The 21,240-nt window shown below is 44.4% G+C and overlaps 2 protein-coding genes across 3 annotated transcripts in view; one reads left to right on the forward strand and one right to left on the reverse strand.

Moving 5' to 3' along the window:
- The window catches only part of SLC41A2 (solute carrier family 41 member 2), a 157,471-nt gene extending 154,408 nt beyond the window's left edge, over positions 1–3,063 (reverse strand). Inside the window, exon 1 of one of the 2 annotated variants that reach the window (XM_040408036.1) lies at positions 2,932–3,063. The gene's annotated coding sequence lies outside the window, so the exon portion shown is untranslated. The remainder of the gene's footprint in view (positions 1–2,931) is intronic. The other variant, XM_040408031.1, reaches the window with a different exon arrangement.
- A 464-nt stretch (positions 3,064–3,527) lies between these two features.
- Positions 3,528–14,363, forward strand: NOPCHAP1 (NOP protein chaperone 1). Its single transcript, XM_040408054.1, has 4 exons — positions 3,528–3,640; positions 4,062–4,148; positions 4,985–5,118; positions 13,674–14,363. Exons 1-4 carry the CDS (start codon positions 3,565–3,567, stop codon positions 13,839–13,841), a joined length of 465 nt encoding a protein of 154 aa, XP_040263988.1. The 5' UTR covers positions 3,528–3,564; the 3' UTR covers positions 13,842–14,363.
- Positions 14,364–21,240: the final 6,877 nt, after the last annotated feature.

The raw sequence follows: 21,240 nt of genomic DNA on the forward strand, positions 1-21,240 counted from the left end.
CGGGCACTCTTACCTAGCTGACAGATCAGTGACATCAGCAGTATGTTAGAGGGCACCTCCGCTGGCACAGATGTGACGACACTCTTACCTAGCTGACAAATCAGTGACATCAGCAGTATGTTAGAGGGCACCTCCGCTGGCACAGATGTGACGGGCACTCTTACCTAGCTGACAGATTTGTGACATCAGCAGTATATTAGAGGGCACCTCCGCTGGCACTGATGTGACGGCACTCTTACCTAGCTGACAAATCAGTGACATCAGCAGTATGTTAGAGGGCACCTCCGCTGGCACAGATGTGACGGGCACTCTTACCTAGCTGACAGATCAGTGACATGAGCAGTATGTTAGAGGGCACCTCCGCTGGCACAGATGTGACGACACTCTTACCTAGCTGACAAATCAGTGACATCAGCAGTATGTTAGAGGGCACCTCCACTGGCACAGATGTGACGGGCACTCTTACCTAGCTGACAAATCAGTGACATCAGCAGTATGTTAGAGGGCACCTCCGCTGGCACAGATGTGACGGGCACTCTTACCTAGCTGACAAAACAGTGACATCAGCAGTATGTTAGAGGGCACCTCCGCTGGCACAGATGTGACGGGCACTCTTACCTAGCTGACAGATCAGTGACATCAGCAGTATATTAGAGGGCACCTCCGCTGGCACTGATGTGACGGGCACTCTTACCTAGCTGACAAATCAGTGACATCAGCAGTATGTTAGAGGGCACCTCCGCTGGCACAGATGTGACGGGCACTCTTACCTAGCTGACAAATCAGTGACATCAGCAGTATATTAGAGGGCACCTCCGCTGGCACAGATGTGACGGCACTCTTACCTAGCTGACAAGTCAGTGACATCAGCAGTATGTTAGAGGGCACCTCCGCTGGCACAGATGTGACGGCAATCTTACCTAGCTGACAGATCAGTGACATCAGCAGTATGTTAGAGGGCACCTCCGCTGGCACAGATGTGACGGCAATCTTACCTAGCTGACAGATCAGTGACATCAGCAGTATGTTAGAGGGCACCTCCGCTGGCACAGATGTGACGGCAATCTTACCTAGCTGACAAATCAGTGACATCAGCAGTATGTTAGAGGGCACCTCCGCTGGCACAGATGTGACGGCAATCTTACCTAGCTGACAAATCAGTGACATCAGCAGTATGTTAGAGGGCACCTCCGCTGGCACAGATGTGACGGCACTCTTACCTAGCTGACAAATCAGTGACATCAGCAGTATGTTAGAGGGCACCTCCGCTGGCACAGATGTGACGGGCACTCTTACCTAGCTGACAGATCAGTGACATCAGCAGTATGTTAGAGGGCACCTCCGCTGGCACAGATGTGACGGGCACTCTTACCTAGCTGACAGATCAGTGACATCAGCAGTATATTAGAGGGCACCTCTGCTGGCACAGATGTGACGGGCACTCTTACCTAGCTGACAAATCAGTGACATCAGCAGTATGTTAGAGGGCACCTCCGCTGGCACAGATGTGACGACACTCTTACCTAGCTGACAAATCAGTGACATCAGCAGTATGTTAGAGGGCACCTCCGCTGGCACAGATGTGACGGGCACTCTTACCTAGCTGACAAATCAGTGACATCAGCAGTATGTTAGAGGGCACCTCCGCTGGCACAGATGTGACGGGCACTCTTACCTAGCTGACAAATCAGTGACATCAGCAGTATATTAGAGGGCACCTCCGCTGGCACAGATGTGACGGCACTCTTACCTAGCTGACAAGTCAGTGACATCAGCAGTATGTTAGAGGGCACCTCCGCTGGCACAGATGTGACGGCAATCTTACCTAGCTGACAGATCAGTGACATCAGCAGTATGTTAGAGGGCACCTCCGCTGGCACAGATGTGACGGCAATCTTACCTAGCTGACAAATCAGTGACATCAGCAGTATGTTAGAGGGCACCTCCGCTGGCACAGATGTGACGGCAATCTTACCTAGCTGACAAATCAGTGACATCAGCAGTATGTTAGAGGGCACCTCCGCTGGCACAGATGTGACGGCACTCTTACCTAGCTGACAAATCAGTGACATCAGCAGTATGTTAGAGGGCACCTCCGCTGGCACAGATGTGACGGGCACTCTTACCTAGCTGACAGATCAGTGACATCAGCAGTATGTTAGAGGGCACCTCCGCTGGCACAGATGTGACGGGCACTCTTACCTAGCTGACAGATCAGTGACATCAGCAGTATATTAGAGGGCACCTCTGCTGGCACAGATGTGACGGGCACTCTTACCTATCTGACAAATCAGTGACATCAGCAGTATGTTAGAGGGCACCTCCGCTGGCACAGATGTGACGACACTCTTACCTAGCTGACAAATCAGTGACATCAGCAGTATGTTAGAGGGCACCTCCGCTGGCACAGATGTGACGGGCACTCTTACCTAGCTGACAAATCAGTGACATCAGCAGTATGTTAGAGGGCACCTCCGCTGGCACAGATGTGACGGGCACTCTTACCTAGCTGACAAATCAGTGACATCAGCAGTATGTTAGAGGGCACCTCCGCTGGCACAGATGTGACGGGCACTCTTACCTAGCTGACAGATCAGTGACATCAGCAGTATATTAGAGGGCACCTCCGCTGGCACAGATGTGACGGCACTCTTACCTAGCTGACAAATCAGTGACATCAGCAGTATGTTAGAGGGCACCTCCGATGGCACAGATGTGACGGGCACTCTTACCTCCCCTCATACCCACTAGTACCTCAGTATGTAGTAGGTCACTACCATGAGCACAGGTACCAGCTTCCACCCCCACAGTGCCGTCCTGGTGCCAGCTGCAGGGGCAGGCGGGTGACAGACAGTGTTTGTCTATGGGACAGCTCCAATCCCTCCACCTATACAGTCTCCTTGTAGACACCACAGACCGCCTCCCGTTTACCTACAGACAGCCTGCCTTCTCCCAGCTCCATGGCGCCGTTATCCCCACGGGTCATGCCGCTCTCCGGGTGACAAGACAGCCGGACTGACGGCTCATCACCGCTACGCAGGCGTACGGAGTGTAATGGGCGTGGTACAATGTAGTGACGTCACCGCAGTAAATTACGGCACCACGCGTATGGGCGTGGCTTGTGTATCCTGGTAACCAGGGACACGTCACCCACAGCAATAAGTTGTGTCTGCTGGTTGCGTCCATACTACAAACTGTACAATCCCAGTTACTACACCAGCCAATCACAGGCGAGTGCTATAGCATCACAAGACAGAACAGGATTCAATGTATGTGCCTTGCTATTCTACTCTCCGGATTTCCTGATAGTGTAGTACCTACAATTGACCAGCAGAGGGCAGAGATGTTTGTTAATTTCCCTTATATAATAATTTGTAATAGATAGGTATATAGTTTTCACTTAGGGATGACCAGCGATGCAATACACTTCCAGGCATGCTGTTATAGAATACTGGTTACCTTCTGCCCTTAACCATCATGGAGGATAGGAGCCTGGTGTGTGGTGACGTCATCGCCGTGCTGCTGCTTCCTGTTCTCTCCTCATGCTTCTCTGCACGGAGAGACATGGAGGCAGCTGAGGGACAGAGAGTGGAGGCTGCGCGGTCCGGAGAGCTGCTGGATGTCGGCTCTTCAGGAGATGGTGGGTGACAGCAGATAATGGGAATACACGTGCAGTAGTACAATCAGGATAGGAAATGTGACATTACTTATCTTGTACTGAGTCTAAATGATGTGCTCCAGAGCTGCATTCACCGTTCGTCTGTGGTTGACACCACTATTTGGCCATATTCACGTTTGTGTTGGAGGTGCCATCTGCCAGTAGGTGTGGAGAGACCCTGCTGCATGCTGGGCTGTACGGATGCCGCAGGCGTATACGCCATTAGAGGCTATCCGGAACGGTTGTATGGTTGACTCTGGAGCTACACCCCAGCAGTAGTAGTGATTCTCCATGCCAGGTGGCTGGCAGAGGAGCGTTTCTGGGGTATCAGTGTCCGGTTAATGGCACTTTGCAGGTTTGTTATATACTGGATAACGCCATTGCTCATTCTGTGCCCCTTTAGGTCTGTACAACAAGTTACTTATAAATTCGAAGCAGAGCAAAAAACCCGGTTCCTGTCCTCCGATTGTTAGAATGCCGAGAAGCAGCGGTAAGTGTATTTTACCTTGTGTTATGTACGGTGCCTGTAGTTTACTAAATGATGTATGACTTTAAAGGGGCTGTGCAGGGGTTATATACTGAGGTCCTATCCCCAGGATTAACATCTGGTACCCCTGCCGATCAGCTGCTTGAAGAGAATGTGGCGCTCCATGCGAGCACTACTTCCTCTTCGTTGTCTCGAAGGCGAGTATAATTACAAATACTCGCTCTATTCACTTGAATGGAAGGAGTACTTAAAATTACACTACACAGGAGATGGACAGTGTAATAAACAGGAAGTAGCGCTTGTATGGAGTGCCACTTCCTCTTAAAACAGCTGATTGGCAGAACCCCACCGATCAGATATTGATGACCTATCCTGAGGACTTTACAATGACACCTTTACGACCTTAGGAGTGAAAGAGTTAAACAAGCAGTGAGGTCTTTCACACTAATAGTAAAGGGGTTGTGCAGTGTCAGATATGGATCGGTTGGGGTCCGACACTCAGCTGTTTGAAGGGACTGAGGCTCTTGCATGAGCACTGCGTCCCTCTTCAATGGTTACCTGCATGTCACCTCCCCTATAGTGCAATGTCAGTACAGCTGTACGTCCAGTTCACTTGAATGGGAGAGAAATCTGCACCTCTGCCACAATCTAGACGTAGTGGATAGACACTGAAGAGGACACGAGGCTTGACCAAGTGCCGCGGTCCCATTAAACACCTGATCGGTGAGCGTGTTGGGATTTAGACTCCCGCCTATCTGATATTCATGACCTCCCCTGAGGATAGGTCATCAGTATCATTGAAGTTCATCTTGTATTCTTGTACCTTCTTGTCATTACAGTACTTGATAGAGTACAGAACTTCCTGCCTCAAATGGCCCGGGCTAATGAAGATCTTGACAGAGAAATTCAGACTTGTTCAGATGGGAAATTTGACATAGAAAACGTTGAGGGTGAAGAAAACATAATAGAAATGGTAAGTGGTGATATTTGGTCCATTTATGGACAGTTACATAGGCAAGTGTAAATGAGATCCTTCTCTAAGAAGGTTGGCCGTACGTTGTGTGTTCCCTGTTAGTCATTTCAACATTGTAGCAAATAGTGGCTATTATTACCATGGCACATACTTTCTCATGCCAGCAAATGTTAAATTCCTCTTTCTGTTATTACTATTTCTTATCCGGTCTGAGGTGCACATACAGGGCTCCAGATGGCGACCAAAATGGTCGCCAATGCGACTTAGAATTTACAAATGGCGACAAGACTTTTTAGTCTTGTCGCCATTTGCGACTAGACCGGCCGCCGCAGCTCTGCCGTTGAATACAGCGGCGGGCACAGGAGATGACAGTTATCTGCCCCGCCGCCGATGTTCTTCTCAGCAGCGCAGTGGAGGAGTCTCTCCCTCCCCCTGTGCTGCTGCTGCCAGTAAGAAGGGAGGAGGAGGAGAGGGGCTGTGGCCACTGCGCCACCAATGAAGATAACTGACCTGTTAATACAAATACAGGAGACGGAATCAAATAGCCGGCACCCGACCTCTATGACAGGGAGCGGCACCTGAGGGGTTAACTGCCGCTGAGTGCAGCTCCCTGTCATAGAGGTCGGTGCCGGCTATTTGATTCCGGCTCCCGCCTCCTGTATTTGTATTAACAGCTCAGTTATCTTCATTGGAGGTGCAGTGCGCCCCCCCACCCCAAACACCCAATTATAATAAACATTGGAGGCACAGTGCGCCCCCCCTCCCCAGTATAATAAACATTGGAGGCGCAGTGCGCCCCCCCCCCCTCCCCAGTATAATAAACATTGGAGGCGCAGTGCGCCCCCCCTCCCCAGTATAATAAACATTGGAGGCGCAGTGCGCCCCCCCCCTCCCCAGTATAATAAACATTGGAAACCCAGTGCCCCCCCAGTATAATAAACATTGGAGGCGCAGTGCGCCCCCCCCCCCCCCCAGTATAATAAACATTGGAGGTGCGGTGGCTGCTCCAATTGATCGTGTAGCTGCCGGTCTCCTGTTCTTTCTTCAGGACCTGTGGTGACGTCACTTACCATGGTGATGGATCATGTTATGAGCACAGTGATGTCACCACAGGTCCTTTGACAGGTCCTGAAGAAAGAACAGGAGACCGGCAGCTACGCGATCAATTGGAGGAGGTGAGTTAATTTTATTTTTTAACCCTCATTGGCACGGCCCACTGCGCCACCAATGTTTATTATACTGGGGTGTTGGGGGGGTGCACTGTGCCACTAATGTTTATTCTACTGGGGTGTATATATTATATTGACCTGCTATTATTTTCCCTTATAACCATGTTATAAGGGAAAATAATAATGATCGGATCCCCATCCCGATCGTCTCCTAGCAACCATGCGTGAAAATCGCACTGCATCCGCACTTGCTTGCGGATGCTTGCGATTTTCACGCATCCCCATTAACTTCTATGGGGCCTGCGTTGCGTGAAAAACGCACAGCATAGAGCAGTGTTTCCCAACCAGTGTGCCTCCAGCTGTTGCAAAACTACAACTCCCAGCATGCTCGCACAGCCAAAGGCTTTTGCAACACCTGGAGGCATACTGGTTGGGAAACACTGACATAGAGCATGCTGCGATTTTCACGCAATGCACAAGTGATGCGTGAAAATCACCACTCATGTGCACAGACCCATAGAAGTGAATGGGTCCGGATTCAGTGCGCAGAAATCTCTCCCATGTGAAAGGGGCCTAAGGGTGAATAGGACAAGGGTTTCAGCCCCTAAGGGGGCTAATAGTAAGTAAAAAAAAAAAAAAAAAACACAAACACTAAAAATATTAAGTTTAAATCCCCCCCTTTCCCAATTTTACATATAAAATATATAAACAATAAATAAATAAACATATTACATAGCGCTGCGTCCGAAAAGTCCAAACTATTAAATAATTAAAAAATATCTCCTATGCAGTGACCATTCGCCATTTTTTAGTCACCCCAAAAAATAGGATAGGACTGTTCTATTATGGGCCGAACGTTTCATGAAATGCACGCGGCTTTTTTTTTTTTTTTTTTGCAGCATTGAGTATCGCAATACTTTTTTATGGTGACGAAAGCGAATCAAAATTTTGGTATCGAAACAACCCTACGCTGATCTGATCGGCGTAGCATTGTCACGATACCAAAATTTTGATTCGGTTTCGATTTGACGAGTAAAAATTTTATTTGGCTCCTAAATTTTTCAGTTCAGGAGCCAATGGCTACTAGGTATTTTTTTTTTAGTCTGGAGCACTGCACATAGTCATCTAACGTTCTTCCCTTAATGCAGCTACAAGTGATGTGTTGTTTGGCTCAAAGTGGAACAAAGATGATGAATTTGTACTTTCCCTTTTTTTTTTTTTTTTTTTTTTTTTAACTCAATCTGCATTACAATAACATCTGTAGTAAGTTGGGTTATTTGAGACAAAAATAAATTTACAACAACACAACTATTGTCAGGTCAGAACATCCCTGACTTTGCGATATCCACAACTGGTGCAAAATTTTATGCGGATACATAGAAGCTGAACAGGAACAAAAGCCATACATAGAGGATATTTAGAGGGCCACCACCTCTCTTGTTACTTCTGATGGATATTTGGAAGTCCAATGCGAATATGTGTGCATAACGAGAACATCCTACCGCATCACCCCATTACGACACTGTACAATGTGGAGATATCATCCAGAAATGCCACTGTTTCATGTACTTTTCCTTTTAACAGCTTTCAGGAACTCATATTATTTGTATCAGACTGCCATGCAAAACTATATCATCATAGATTTTTTAAATTTTTTATTTTTTTTGTATAATGTATAAATAAAAAAAGGCTACTTAAAATGACATTACAGTCCCATAATACCCCGTGTCCTAGTTCCCTGTCTTATGAAGCTGGGGTCAATTACCTAGAGGCTGATTTACTGCTTGCAAGATCTTAGTTCTGTATCTATTGCTTTCCAAATTCTTTTCTAATCCACTCCTGGCTTCGACAAAAACCTGACTGTGTGGCAGAGCCCTTAGGGGGTTCACATTTTACCATTGTGCCTTACAAAATATAAAAGTAAAGTACAAACCGATGCTGCATGAACATTATGGCCACCTCCTATTAGAGAACCATGGGCCTCAATAAGGAGTTACAACTCACTATTCTCCTGGGAAAGCCTTCTACTAATTGGGGTGTGTCTTTGGGAATTTTTGTCCATTCATTCAGAAGAGCATTTGTGAGGTGACTGATGACCCCACATTTATGAGACGATGATGTTAGGTGAGATGAATGGACATTTCATTTATCCCACATACTCTGCCAAACTCATAAAACTATGCAGGTGGTTACCATATTGCAAAACTACAGCAATCATGGGGGGGGGGGGATAAATAAAAAAAAACATGCGATTCTTACAATGCAGTCTTTTTTTTTTTTTACTGCAACTTGTTTTCAACAGTATACCCAGCCTCAAACAACATACAAGAATCTGCTGGCGGCTGCGCGCAATCCGCCTCCCATTGTTTTCAGTGGGCGGCCGTGCTGCAGTTTGTTGGATTTGTTCTTTCTTGCTGTCGTGTCCAGAGAGACATGGCAGCAAAATGTGTGGGGTGTCCGCTTGCGGTTCAGCTCTTTTCAGTGTGGTTAAACTGCAAGCGGGTCTTCAGAATTTAAATTGAAAAACCATGGGGTTTTTTCCACAAAATTATGAGTTGAACTTGAGCTGCGATTGGCCAGCGCTGCAGCATGGGACACGCCTCATACAAAAAATCTGTCAGAGGGAGCGCAGACACCGGAGCCCAGACATACTAGTAAGTGCAGGGGGACCCCTGGGCGCCGCTCTGCCCACTGATATAGTTAGTTTTTAGTTTATACAGTAGTGAAAGGTCCTCTTTAACATGTAAATATATAGGTAAAATATACATTTATTTCATTTGAACATCAATCGTAGAGGTTGTTTCTTTATAGTAAAATCACTTTAAAAGAAAGATCACTTAACCCCTTAAGGACACAGCCTTTTTACACCTTAGGACCAGGCCATTTTTTGAAAATCTGACCAGAGTCCCTTTAAGTGCTGATAACTTTAAAACGCTTTGACTTATCCAGGCCGTTCTGAGATTGTTTTTTCGTCACATATTGTACTTCATGACACTGGTAAAATGAAGTCAAAAAAATTATTTTTTTTGCACCAAAAAATACCTAATTTAACAAAAAATTTGGAAAAATTTGCAAATTTCAAAGTTTCAGTTTCTCTACTTCTGTAATACATAGTAATACCCCCAAAAATTGTGATGACTTTACATTCCCCATATGTCTACTTCATGTTAGAATTGATTTGGGAATGATATTTTATTTTTTGGGGATGTTATAAGGCTTAGAAGTTTAGAAGCAAATCTTGAAATTTTTCAGAAATTTGCAAAAACTCAATTTTTAGGGACCCGTTCAGGTCTCAAGTCACTTTGCGAGGCTTACATTATAGAAACCACCCAAAAATGACCCCATCTAAGAAACTACACCCCTCAAGGTATTCAAAACTGATTTTGCATACGTTGTTAACCCTTTAGGTGTTGCACAAGAGTTATTGGCAAATGGGGAGGAAATTTGAGAATTTCATTTTTTTGTCTAATTTTTCATTTTAACCCATTTTTTCCACTAACAAATCAAGGGTTAACAGCCAAACAAGACTGTATCTTTATTGCCCTGACTCTGCCGTTTACAGAAACACCCAATATGTGGCCGTAAACTACTGTACGGCCACACAGCGGGGCGTAGAGTGAAAGGTGCGCCGTATGGTTTTTGGAGGGCTGATTTTTTATGGACTGGTTTATTTACACCATGTCCCATTTGAAGCCCCCTGATGCACCCCTAGAGGAGAAACTCCCTAAAAGTGACCCCATCTAAGAAACTACACCCCTCAAGCTATTCAAAACTGATTTTACATACATCGTTAACCCTTTAGGTGTTGCACAGGAGTTATTGGCAAATGGCGATGAAATTTGAGAATTTCATTTTTTTGCCTAATTTTCCATTTTAACCCATTTTTTCCACTAACAAAGCAAGGGTTAACAGCCAAACAAGACTGTATCTTTATTGCCCTGACTCTGCTGTTTACAGAAACACCCCATATGTGGCCGTAAACTACTGTACGGGCACACAGCGGGGCGTAGAGTGAAAGGTGCGCCGTTTGGTTTTTGGAGGGCTGATTTTGCTGGACTGTTTTTTTGGCACCATGTCCCATTTGAAGCCCCCCTGATGCACCCCTGGAGTAGAAACTCCATAAAAGTGACCCCATCTAAGAAACTACACCCCTCAAGGTATTCAAAACTGATTTTACAAACTTTGTTAACCCTTTAGGTGTTGCACAAGATTTAATGGAAAATAGAGATACAATTTCAAAATTTCACTTTTTTGGCAGATTTTCCATTTTAATATTTTTTTTCCAGTTACAAAGCAAGGGTTAACAGCCAAACAAAACTCATTATTTATGGCCCTGATTCTGTAGTTTACAGAAACACCCCATATGTGGTCGTAAACTGCTGTACGGGCACACGGCAGGGCGCAGAAGGAAAGGAACGCCATACGGTTTTTGGAAGGCAGATTTTGCTGGACAGTTTTTTTTTACACCATGTCCCATTTGAAGCCCCCCTGATGCACCCCTAGAGTAGAAACTCCAAAAAAGTGACCCCATTTTAGAAACTACGGGATAGGGTGGCAGTTTTGTTGGTACTAGTTTAGGGTACATATGATTTTTGGTTGCTCTATATTACACTTTTTGTGCGGCAAGGTAACAAGAAATAGATTTTTTGGCACGTTTTTATTTTTTGTTATTGACAACATTCATCTGACAGGTTAGATCATGTGGTAATTTTATAGAGCAGGTTGTCACGGACGTGGCGATACCTAATATGTATACTATTTTTTTTATTTATGTAAGTTTTACACAATGATTTCATTTTTAAAACAAAAAAAATGTTTTAGTGTCTCCATAGTCTAAGAGCCATAGTTTTTTCAGTTTTTGGGCGATTATCTTAAGTAGGGTCTCATTTTTTGCGGGATGAAATGACGGTTTGATTGGCATCTTTTTTGGGGTGCATATGACTTTTTGATTGCTTGCTATTACACTTTTTGTGACGTAAGATGACAAAAAATGGCTTTTTTTACACCGTTTTTATTTTAATTTTTTTACGGTGGTCATCTGAGGGGTTAGATCATGTGATATTTTTATAGAGCCGGTCGATACGGACGCGGCGATACCTAATATGTATACTTTTTTTTTTATTTATGTAAGTTTTACACAATGATTTCATTTTTGAAACAAAAAAAATCATGTTTTAGTGTTTCCATAGTCTAAGAGCCATAGTTTTTTCAGTTTTTGGGCGATTATCTTGGGTAGGGTATGATTTTTGCGGGATGAGATGACGGTTTGATTGGTACTATTTTGGCGTACATGCGACTTTTTTGATCACTTTTATTACCTTTTTTGGGAAGTAAGGTGGGCAAAATTTCAATTTCATCATAGTTTTTTATTTTTTATTTTTATGGCGTTCACCGTTCGGGTAAAGTAACATAACCGTTTTATAGATCAGGTCGTTACGGACGCGGCGATACCAAACATGTGTAGGGAATTTTATTTTTTTCATTTTTAATCAGTGATAAATGTGTTTTTTGATTTTTACTTTTTTTTCACTTTTTTTCACTTTTTTTTTGACCCAGACCCACTTGGTTCTTGAAGATCCAGTGGGTCTGATGTCTGTATAATACAGTACAGTACAATATATATTGTTCTGTACTGTATTTTACTTACACTGAACAGATCTATGCTTTCAGCACAGATCTGTTCAGCACCATGGACAGCAGGACGCCTGAGAGGCGTCCTGTTGCCATGGGAACCTTCCCCGTCTGCTCAGAACTGCGCAGACGGGGAAGGGTAAGCACAGGGCTGAGGGGGGCTCTCTGGGGGCTCTCTCCCTCTCCCATCGGGGGGCTGCAAAGGCACAGCAGCCCCCCGATGGGAGAGGGAGCTCCCTGCGCTGTTAACCTTTTCCATACAGCGGTCCGTACGGACCGCTGTATGGAAAGGGTTAACGGCTGACATCGCATCGCAGATGTCAGACGTTTATACCAGGGTGCCAGCAATGTGCTGGCACCCTGGTATACCCACTAGAAACCAACGATTATACAAGGGGAGGCGGGCGGGGGATCGCGATCCCGCCTGCCGCACCGCCCGCCTCCCGCACCGCCCGCACTGCCCGCAACCCTCCCCCTGCACCTCCCACCGGGCTAAAATCACTCGGGGGGTGCAGGGGGAGGGATACAGATCTATTTTAGGAATACTAAAGTTTCTGATCCCCGCGGTCAGGGACCGCAGGGATCAGAAACTGCAGAAATCGCAGCAAACCGCAGGTCTGAATTGACCTGCGGTTTGCCGCGATCGCCGACATGGGGGGGTCACGGGACCCCCCCGCGCATTTAGCCTAGGTGCCTGCTCGATGATTTGAGCAGGCACCGGGTTCCGATCACTGCCGGCTGGGCGGCAGTGATCGGAACAACACATGACGTACCGGTACGTCATGTGTCCTTAAGTACCAGGACATCATGACGTACCGGTACGTCATGTGTCCTTAAGTACCAGGACATCATGACGTACCGGTACGTCATGTGTCCTTAAGTACCAGGACATCATGACGTACCGGTACGTCATGTGTCCTTAAGAGGTTAAAGGAAGGGGAGAGGGGTATTACCCTTCCATAAAATGGTACAACAAAAAAATGATACATATAGTTAATACATGGTAAAATTGCATAAATTAATACATGGTGAGATTATAAAGTATGTATCCTGGCTTCACCCTTTTAGTGGGGAGGGGGGTTCCCCATAATTGTAGTGCCGTGTCAATTTTCCTTCTTTCTATCCAAATATGATAATATTGATATTCATGCAATTATAAAGTTGGAGAGAAAGAAGGAAAGAAAGGAAAAAAAAAAAAAAAACATCTTACGCCTGATTATAGGCTACCATTGAGGAAATCCACATTTTTCATTGACGCGGCACTACAATTACGGGGAACCCTCCTCCCCACTAAAAGGGTGAAGCCAGGATACACACTTTATAATCTCACCATGTATTAATTTATGCAATTTTACAATTTTACCATGTATTAACTATATGTACCATTTTATGGAAGGGTAATACCCCTCCCCTTCCTTTTTAAGTGATATTTATTTTAAAGTGATTTTTCCTAAAGTGATTTTACTATAAAGAAACAACCTCTACGATTGATGTTCAAATGAAATAAATGTATATTTTACTTACATTGCTCTGTGTGTCTGACCAAGTGAAGAGTGCCGGTTTATTATATTCAAATTCTATATCTAACCTCTTCTGATTGGGTGAATCAGCTAAACCTTGAGCACCTATACATCGTATTGGTTGGGTGAGCCACCAGTAACCCACATTTTCCTCTGTGTAAATATATAGGCAGAATCCATAGGTTTCCTTAGATTACCACATATACAGTAAATTTCATATTTTGTCTTCTTTTAGAATGTGGCCTTGGTTGAACTGAGCAGCTCTGACTCAAGTGAAGAGAAGTCCGATAGTTCAGATGAAAGCTCAGACTCTGATTCAGATGGAGAGGTGACAGAACAGAACATCAGACTGCGACAGAAAGGAAAGAAAGGCAAGATAGAAGAACTGGCCCTAAGTAAATGAATCCTGACGTCCCTGAGTTGTGCACTGGTCTTCTGAGAGACTCTTGCATGGAGATGATGTCAGTCTCCACTAACCCAATTGAAATTTTCCATTTCACTAGGAACTATGTACATAGACTGGATGAGCAGTTAATGTCTTGGTATTTTGATGGGATCCTTGCAAACTGATAGGTCCATACGGAACAGGCCCGCATATCGGTTACACATCCTTAACAAAATCTGCATTTGCCACACCGTGAAGACCACAGCATGTCAAAGACAAAATCCAGATCAAATCGGAGCATACTGCAAATTTCAAATGTACTGTACAGAAACTCATACCGAAAATCAGAGCAAATCTGCCAAGTGTGAAAATGGCAACAGACGGACAGTCAGTTTTGCTCACAAACTGAATAACTTCATTGTTAGTAGTTGGCTGATCTGCTATGGCTGTGTTCACACGTTGCCTTCGTGATGCTTTTTTATGAGAGCACTGGAAAAATGCTGTGGTTTTGGTGTGAAAAACAGCAGCAAAAAAAATAAATAAAAAAAACACAAGTGAACTTATAACTGCCCTATCTAATGTTTTAACATTTCGCTAGCGGAATGACTACGCTTTTTATAAAAGCACACACTTTCTAATTTACCTTTTACACGTACAGAACATATTTTCTTGAGGCAGACTTACAGAAAATAACTTTATGGTTTCATTGCTAAAGTGGTTAACATTAAATGTGATGTACTGCTAACTGACTCAACTTTTATTTTTCAATTCTAACAAATTGTACTATCATTTTACGGTTGTGAAAAGGGTTGTAAAAATTTTCTAAACTTTTTGCAAGCTACAACCTGGAGCCGAATACTTCTGTAACTGCATGCAATTCAAAATTTATTATAGCTACAGAGTTATTTAATAAATTTTATTTGTATAGCGCCACCTGCTGTTTGTTTTTTTTGTTTTTTTATTATTTCCATCACGTACAGGAAATCTGTACATCTTTTTAGATAAAATGGAGGATCGAAGTAGGGAAATTTTCCCTAAGGAAATGCTGAGGAACGCTCCTACTCATCCTTGAGTAGCACTTGGTTGCTCTTTTGACCTAAAAAGCTGTACAGGAGAGCAGATCTTCCATATGATAAAAAGGCTGAGATGTGGAATGACTTGTGGAGAAGATCAGCAGGGCTTTATGGTTTGCTATATTGGGAAGCAATCATGGAAAAATGTCTGTGTGTATATATAGCCAGATCTCTCCGACATCCTGATACTTTGTCTAAATGTCTATAAGAACTAGAAACGGCACTATGTCAGAGTCATGCAACCTCTTGTCTGTCGTCTTGATATTTTGTCTACTGACCTATAAATTAGAGATGTTTTGCAAGGTGTCTACGTGTAGCCCCAGATTAAAGGGGTATTTATCTTTGGAAGGTGTAGGGTCTGACCCCTGGGACCACCAATGATCCTGAGAATGATGGCACTGCAGCACTAATTCAGAAGTGTGAAACCTGCACAGGGCTATCCCGGCCATAAATACGTAGCACAGCATGAATTAGGACTGGGGGAATTGATAAAGACTTTAGGAGCCAGTTCATCACTCCCACTTTCCCTAGCATTAGTTTAATAAATGAGGCTCATAGTATCCTCTATCTGGAGAAAATTATTTGTTCTTGCATTATTTTGTGCTTTAGATAATTGATGAGCAAATAAACACGACTCTCAAAAAAACAATTTCTAAACCGAAGACCTAATAAAGCACTTTCTTATTTTTCCTTCTGGACTAGTGCACTCTGGTGCTGGTTCTGGTTGCAGCACGTGAAGCTGTGTGGCATTACTGCGGTCATGCAGTGGAGAAATACTGATGACCTGTCTTCTGGATAGCAATCAAAACACGGTCACGGCAGCATCTCCGGTTCCATCTTTATTTCTTGTACTTAAAAAGAATGTGTACACAAGAGCAGCAACGTTTCGGCTACGTGGTAGCCTTTTTCAAGCTAATAACAAGGGATTCTAACAATCTCTATATAGTCCCTCCCCAAATGGTAGGAGACCAATCCAGTGGGTGTCACAACCCCCTAACCAATCTCTCATGTAACCTCCCATAGTAATAATCAAATACATTAAAAGACACCTGTGTCTACCTTAAGAAGAGGTGATGGCTCATCCTGATGTCCACATGGAGAAAGCCGGGCTGCAGACTGGCGTTCTTTTCTCCCAACTGCGCATGTCTAACAGCTCATCACTGTGTGCACCGCTCCTCAGCCGCGCACCGTTCACGTCATGCTGCATCATCGCATACCGATCATGTGAGCATCACATAACATTCCAACTCCCGCCCATTTGCTCCGATGAAGACGCTTGACAGACGTCTGTATCACTATGGAAATACGCTTCTATGGGCGGAATGGATACAACGGTGCTTACTTTGTATAGGGGCACAATCCCATAGATAAGCTCAGCCATGGGACTGTCACCCACATATGTAAGCACACATGCTGTGTCAAAGCTGTTATATATATTCATTCTTCCTACCACCTATATACTTGTCAGCAGGATCCGGATATCTCCATGGGTCACCAGATGTCATACACCATCTATACAGAGTAATATAATGAAAAAAAGTGACATTAAAAACAGAATAAAATCATCATGTATATTCTATACTGAATCGGACACATAAGATGTATAACTCTATATCATTCAATACCAATATCAAGCTACATGGGCACTGTATCATATATACCACATCTCTGGATCTACACGTATAGAAATCCCTGATGGCATTTTTCTTTCCACTGTATGGATGGACAAAAGTGTCTCCTTTTAGCATATTACCACAATTGCAACATCCAAGGCAAGGAAAATTGCCTTTTTTCCTCGGTGCTAAATACCTCTGTCTCTCACTACCTATACCTCCTGTGTCGGTCTTAACCAACTTGTCACTCAAATTTGCATTTCTCTTGTAGGACATCAGTGGTGGATTACTAAACTCATGTATTGTTGGGAGACCCCTATGCAAAATATGCCATTCCTTCCTCAAGGCAAGTATATTGTTGAGATACGTAGGCAGCTGGATGATGGGGAGGTGTACAGTGCATTGGGAGGTGATCCCAAGTGGGATATCCCTAAGACGCTCGAGAATATTGTCGAGGACGCCTTGAACAAGGGACTCGTCGACAAAGACTTGAGTGAATATTTGATAGTGCAGTATCCCATTACCCCATTGCTGTATGTCCTCCCTAAGATCCACAAGAGTCTTGAGGATCCACCTGGCAGACCGATTGTGTCTGGTCGGGGATCAATATTCAGCAATGTAGCTGTGTTTCTTGACAGATTGCTTCGGGTCCATGCGATCAATGCTCCTTCCTATATCAGGGACACAAGTCACTTTTTGACCAAGTTAAGAGGGATAGATTTACCTGCACAATTTTGGTTGGTAAGTTTTGATGTAACATCGCTATATACATCTGTTGAGCACAGTCATGGTTTAAATGTCGTTGATGTGGTGCTCGCTGGCACAGGGCTCTCTCCTGATGCACGCCGGTTTGTTCTCCAACTACTGGAGGTGGTCCTGAGGAGAAATTACTTTCTCTTTGGTGACACCTTTTACCAGCAAGAGCGGGGTGTGGCCATGGGGTCCAACGTGGCCCCCACCTACGCTAACATCTTTATGGCTGATGTTGAGAACAGGCTGGTGTATGCATCCGCTTTCATGGAGGGAGTCCTGTGTTGGTTGCGTTACATCGACAACGTTTTTATGATTTGGAGTGGTACTAAAGATAAACTAGATGACTTTCATCAACAACTGAATATGGGAATGCCGGGTCTTCAATTCACGATATCCGCGTCACAAGAGTTGCAGTTCCTGGACGTTCGGGTATATGTGGAGGTAGGGAAGATCAAGACGGACCTATATCAAAAGCCTACTGATAGAAACAATCTGTTGAGACATGACCGTAATCATCCACGACGTATGCTGGACTCACTCCCCTGGAGCCAATTGTTACGGGTGAGGAGAGTGGTTTCAAATGACGACAGATTTCAGGGTAGGGTAGATGAGATGTTACAAATTTGCTAGAAGAGGATATCCACGGAGATTGCTACAGAATGCGAGTGACAGAGAGACCGTGCTACACAGTACACAGACTAATAAAAATATGGATCGTATTCCTTTTGTATCCACCTTTGGCAACCATAGTGGGGACATAGCCTGTATATTGAGGAAGGAATGGCATATTTTGTATAGTGGTCTCCCAACAACAGCTTTGACACAGCATGTATGCTTAAATTTGTGGGTGACAGTCCCATGGCTGAGCTTATCTATGGGATTGTGCCCCTATACAAAGTAAGTGCCGTTGTATCCATTCCGCCCATAGAAGCGTATTTCCATAGTGATGAAGACGCTTGACAGCCGTCTGTATCGGAGCAAATGGGCGGGAGTTGGAATGCGATCATGTGATGCTCACATGATCGGTATGCGATGATGCAGCATGACGTGAACGGTGCGCGGCTGAGGAGCGGTGCACACAGTGATGAGCTGTTAGACATGCGCAGTTGGGAGAAAAGAACGCCAGTCTGCAGCCCGGCTTTCTCCATGTGGACATCAGGATGAGCCATCACCTCTTCTTAAGGTAGACACAGGTGTCTTTTAATGTATTTGATTATTACTATGGGAGGTTACATGAGAGATTGGTTAGCCCGATTATATGTAGGTGTGTTTGGGGGTTGTGACACCCAGTGGATTGGTCTCCTACCATTTGGGGAGGGACTATATTCACTATACACTCACCTAAAGAATTATTAGGAACACCATACTAATACGGTGTTGGACCCCCTTTTGCCTTCAGGACTGCCTTAATTCTACGTGGCATTGATTCAACAAGGTGCTGATAGCATTCTTTAGAAATGTTGGCCCATATTGATAGGATAGCATCTTGCAGTTGATGGAGATTTGAGGGATGCACATCCAGGGCACGAAGCTCCCGTTCCACCACATCCCAAAGATGCTCTATTGGGTTGAGATCTGGTGACTGTGGGGGCCATTTTAGTACAGTGAACTCATTGTCATGTTCAAGAAACCAATTTGAAATGATTCGAGCTTTGTGACATGGTGCATTATCCTGCTAGAAGTAGCCATCAGAGGATGGATACATGTTCTCATTCTGTTTACGCCAAATTCGGACTCTACCATTTGAATGTCTCAACAGAAAGCGAGACTCATCAGACCAGGCAACATTTTTCCAGTCTTCAACAGTCCAGCTTTGGTGAGCTCGTGCAAATTGTAGCCTCTTTTTCCTATTTGTAGTGGAGATGAGTGGTACCCGGTGGGGTCTTCTGCTGTTGTAGCCCATCCGCCTCAAGGTTGTGCGTGTTGTGGCTTCACAAATGCCTTGCTGCATACCTCGGTTGTAACGAGTGGTTATTTCAGTCAACGTTGCTCTTCTATCAGCTTGAATCAGTCGGCCCATTCTCCTCTGACCTCTAGCATCCACAAGGCATTTTCGCCCACAGGACTGCCGCATACTGGATTTTTTTCCCTTTTCACACCATTCTTTGTAAACCCTAGAAATGGTTGTGCGTGAAAATCCCAGTAACTGAGCAGATTGTGAAATACTCAGACCGGCCCGTCTGGCACCAACAACCATGCCACGCTCAAAATTGCTTAAATCACCTTTCTTTCCCATTCTGACATTCAGTTTGGAGTTCAGGAGATTGTCTTGACCAGGACCACCCCCCTAAATGCATTGAAGCAACTGCCATGTGATTGGTTGACTAGATAATTGCATTAATGAGAAATAGAACAGGTGTTCCTAATAATTCTTTAGGTTAGTGTATATAGAGATTGTTAGAATCACTTGTTATTAGCTTTAAAAAGGCTACCATGTAGCCAAAACATTGCTGCTCTTGTGTACACAAGTACAAGAAATAAAGATGGAACCAGAGATGCTGCCGTGACAGTGTTTTGATTGCTGATCTGTGGACCGCTGAGGATCTGCTGTCGTGGTTGGGCTGGTGCATTCCGGTGTGGTCGGAGAGGTCAGTGGGTGCTGCTCTTCAACTTTTATCTCATACTGTCTTCTGGATAGGTCATTAATATCTTATCGGTGGGGGTCTGATCCCCAGCACCTTTGCTGATCAGCTGTTTGAAGAGGAGACGGCCCTCGTGCGAGCACTGCTTTAAAATTACCTGTGCATTGTCTCACTTGTAGACACGGCACAGAGTAATTACAAATGCTTGTCTTAGTGAAGTGAGCCCCACCGATCTGATATTAATGACTTATCTTTAGGAAAACAGGATCAAGTTCTGCAAAGGGAAATGTTGCCAAACGCTAGTGGCTCCAGACTGCACTCAACTATTCTTGGCTACCTCTCCAACATGTGGCCAACCAAAAGATAAGATAGGAAAACTCAAATGCAAAGAGTATGGGGGAAATTTATCACTTGCAAGTTTTTTTAATTTCTTTTAAAGCCTGTGTTTGGTTTGTGCAGGAGTGTTAGGAAAATTTACTCTCTTTTACCTAACTTGTCCCTGTCTTCAGATTTCGGCGATCAGATTTCGGCGATCAGATCTAACCGGTACCGGGAGAATGAATAAGATAACACTGAAGCGTGTGTAGTTCTAACCCATTCTGGTTTATTCACAGCTGGCACACAGTTTTAATAGAGGGGGTTGAGCTTCCTTTACATCCAATCATATGTTAGCATTAGTATTTGACCTATAATATGGTCACACATGAGCTCTGCATTAACATAATAGCTGACTCATAGTAACAGCATTTGACCAATCAGGTATATACACATAAGCTAGCATACAGTTGAGCCAGATGGCCTTATATGGCTAGGACTGTTCATACTTTCAAACTAAGGAATGTATGGATTTCTTGAAACAGCCCAGGATATGTCACACACATTCCTTAAGGGGGAAGGGAGGTTTTGTAGTGCACTAACCAAATGTAATACACGTGGCTAAATGAGACAAAATGGAGTCACATATATCCCATCAAATCCCCTCTTAGAACCTTATATATATATATATATATATATACTATATGGTTCTTTTTCTGCTCTTCCTTGGTTTGCTTATAAGCCTTTAGGTATTCCATATACCCTTCAGGAGTATAATCCTCAGGCTTTGTTGAGGTTGGGTTTACCTCTTCTACCTCTACCGGAGTATAGAGGGATGTTGAGTGTACCCCTCTTTCGGCCACCTTTTGACATATGGCTAGAAGGGAGGGCACACACTGCAGACAACAGCAGAGACCCACTATTGCAGCGACCACGGCAAATGCCACTCCTAAAACATACCTTATTTGACCAAAGTCAGGTATTCAGCCAAAAAGCCAGTCCCCACCAACCTTGGTCAACATCCTGTTTTATATGTTTTCTCATCTCCTCTAATTGGCCTATTTTATCTTTTATTCCACGG

This window comes from Bufo bufo, chromosome 1, assembly GCF_905171765.1.
Source record: "Bufo bufo chromosome 1, aBufBuf1.1, whole genome shotgun sequence".
In the NCBI taxonomy this organism is placed as follows: domain Eukaryota; kingdom Metazoa; phylum Chordata; class Amphibia; order Anura; family Bufonidae; genus Bufo; species Bufo bufo.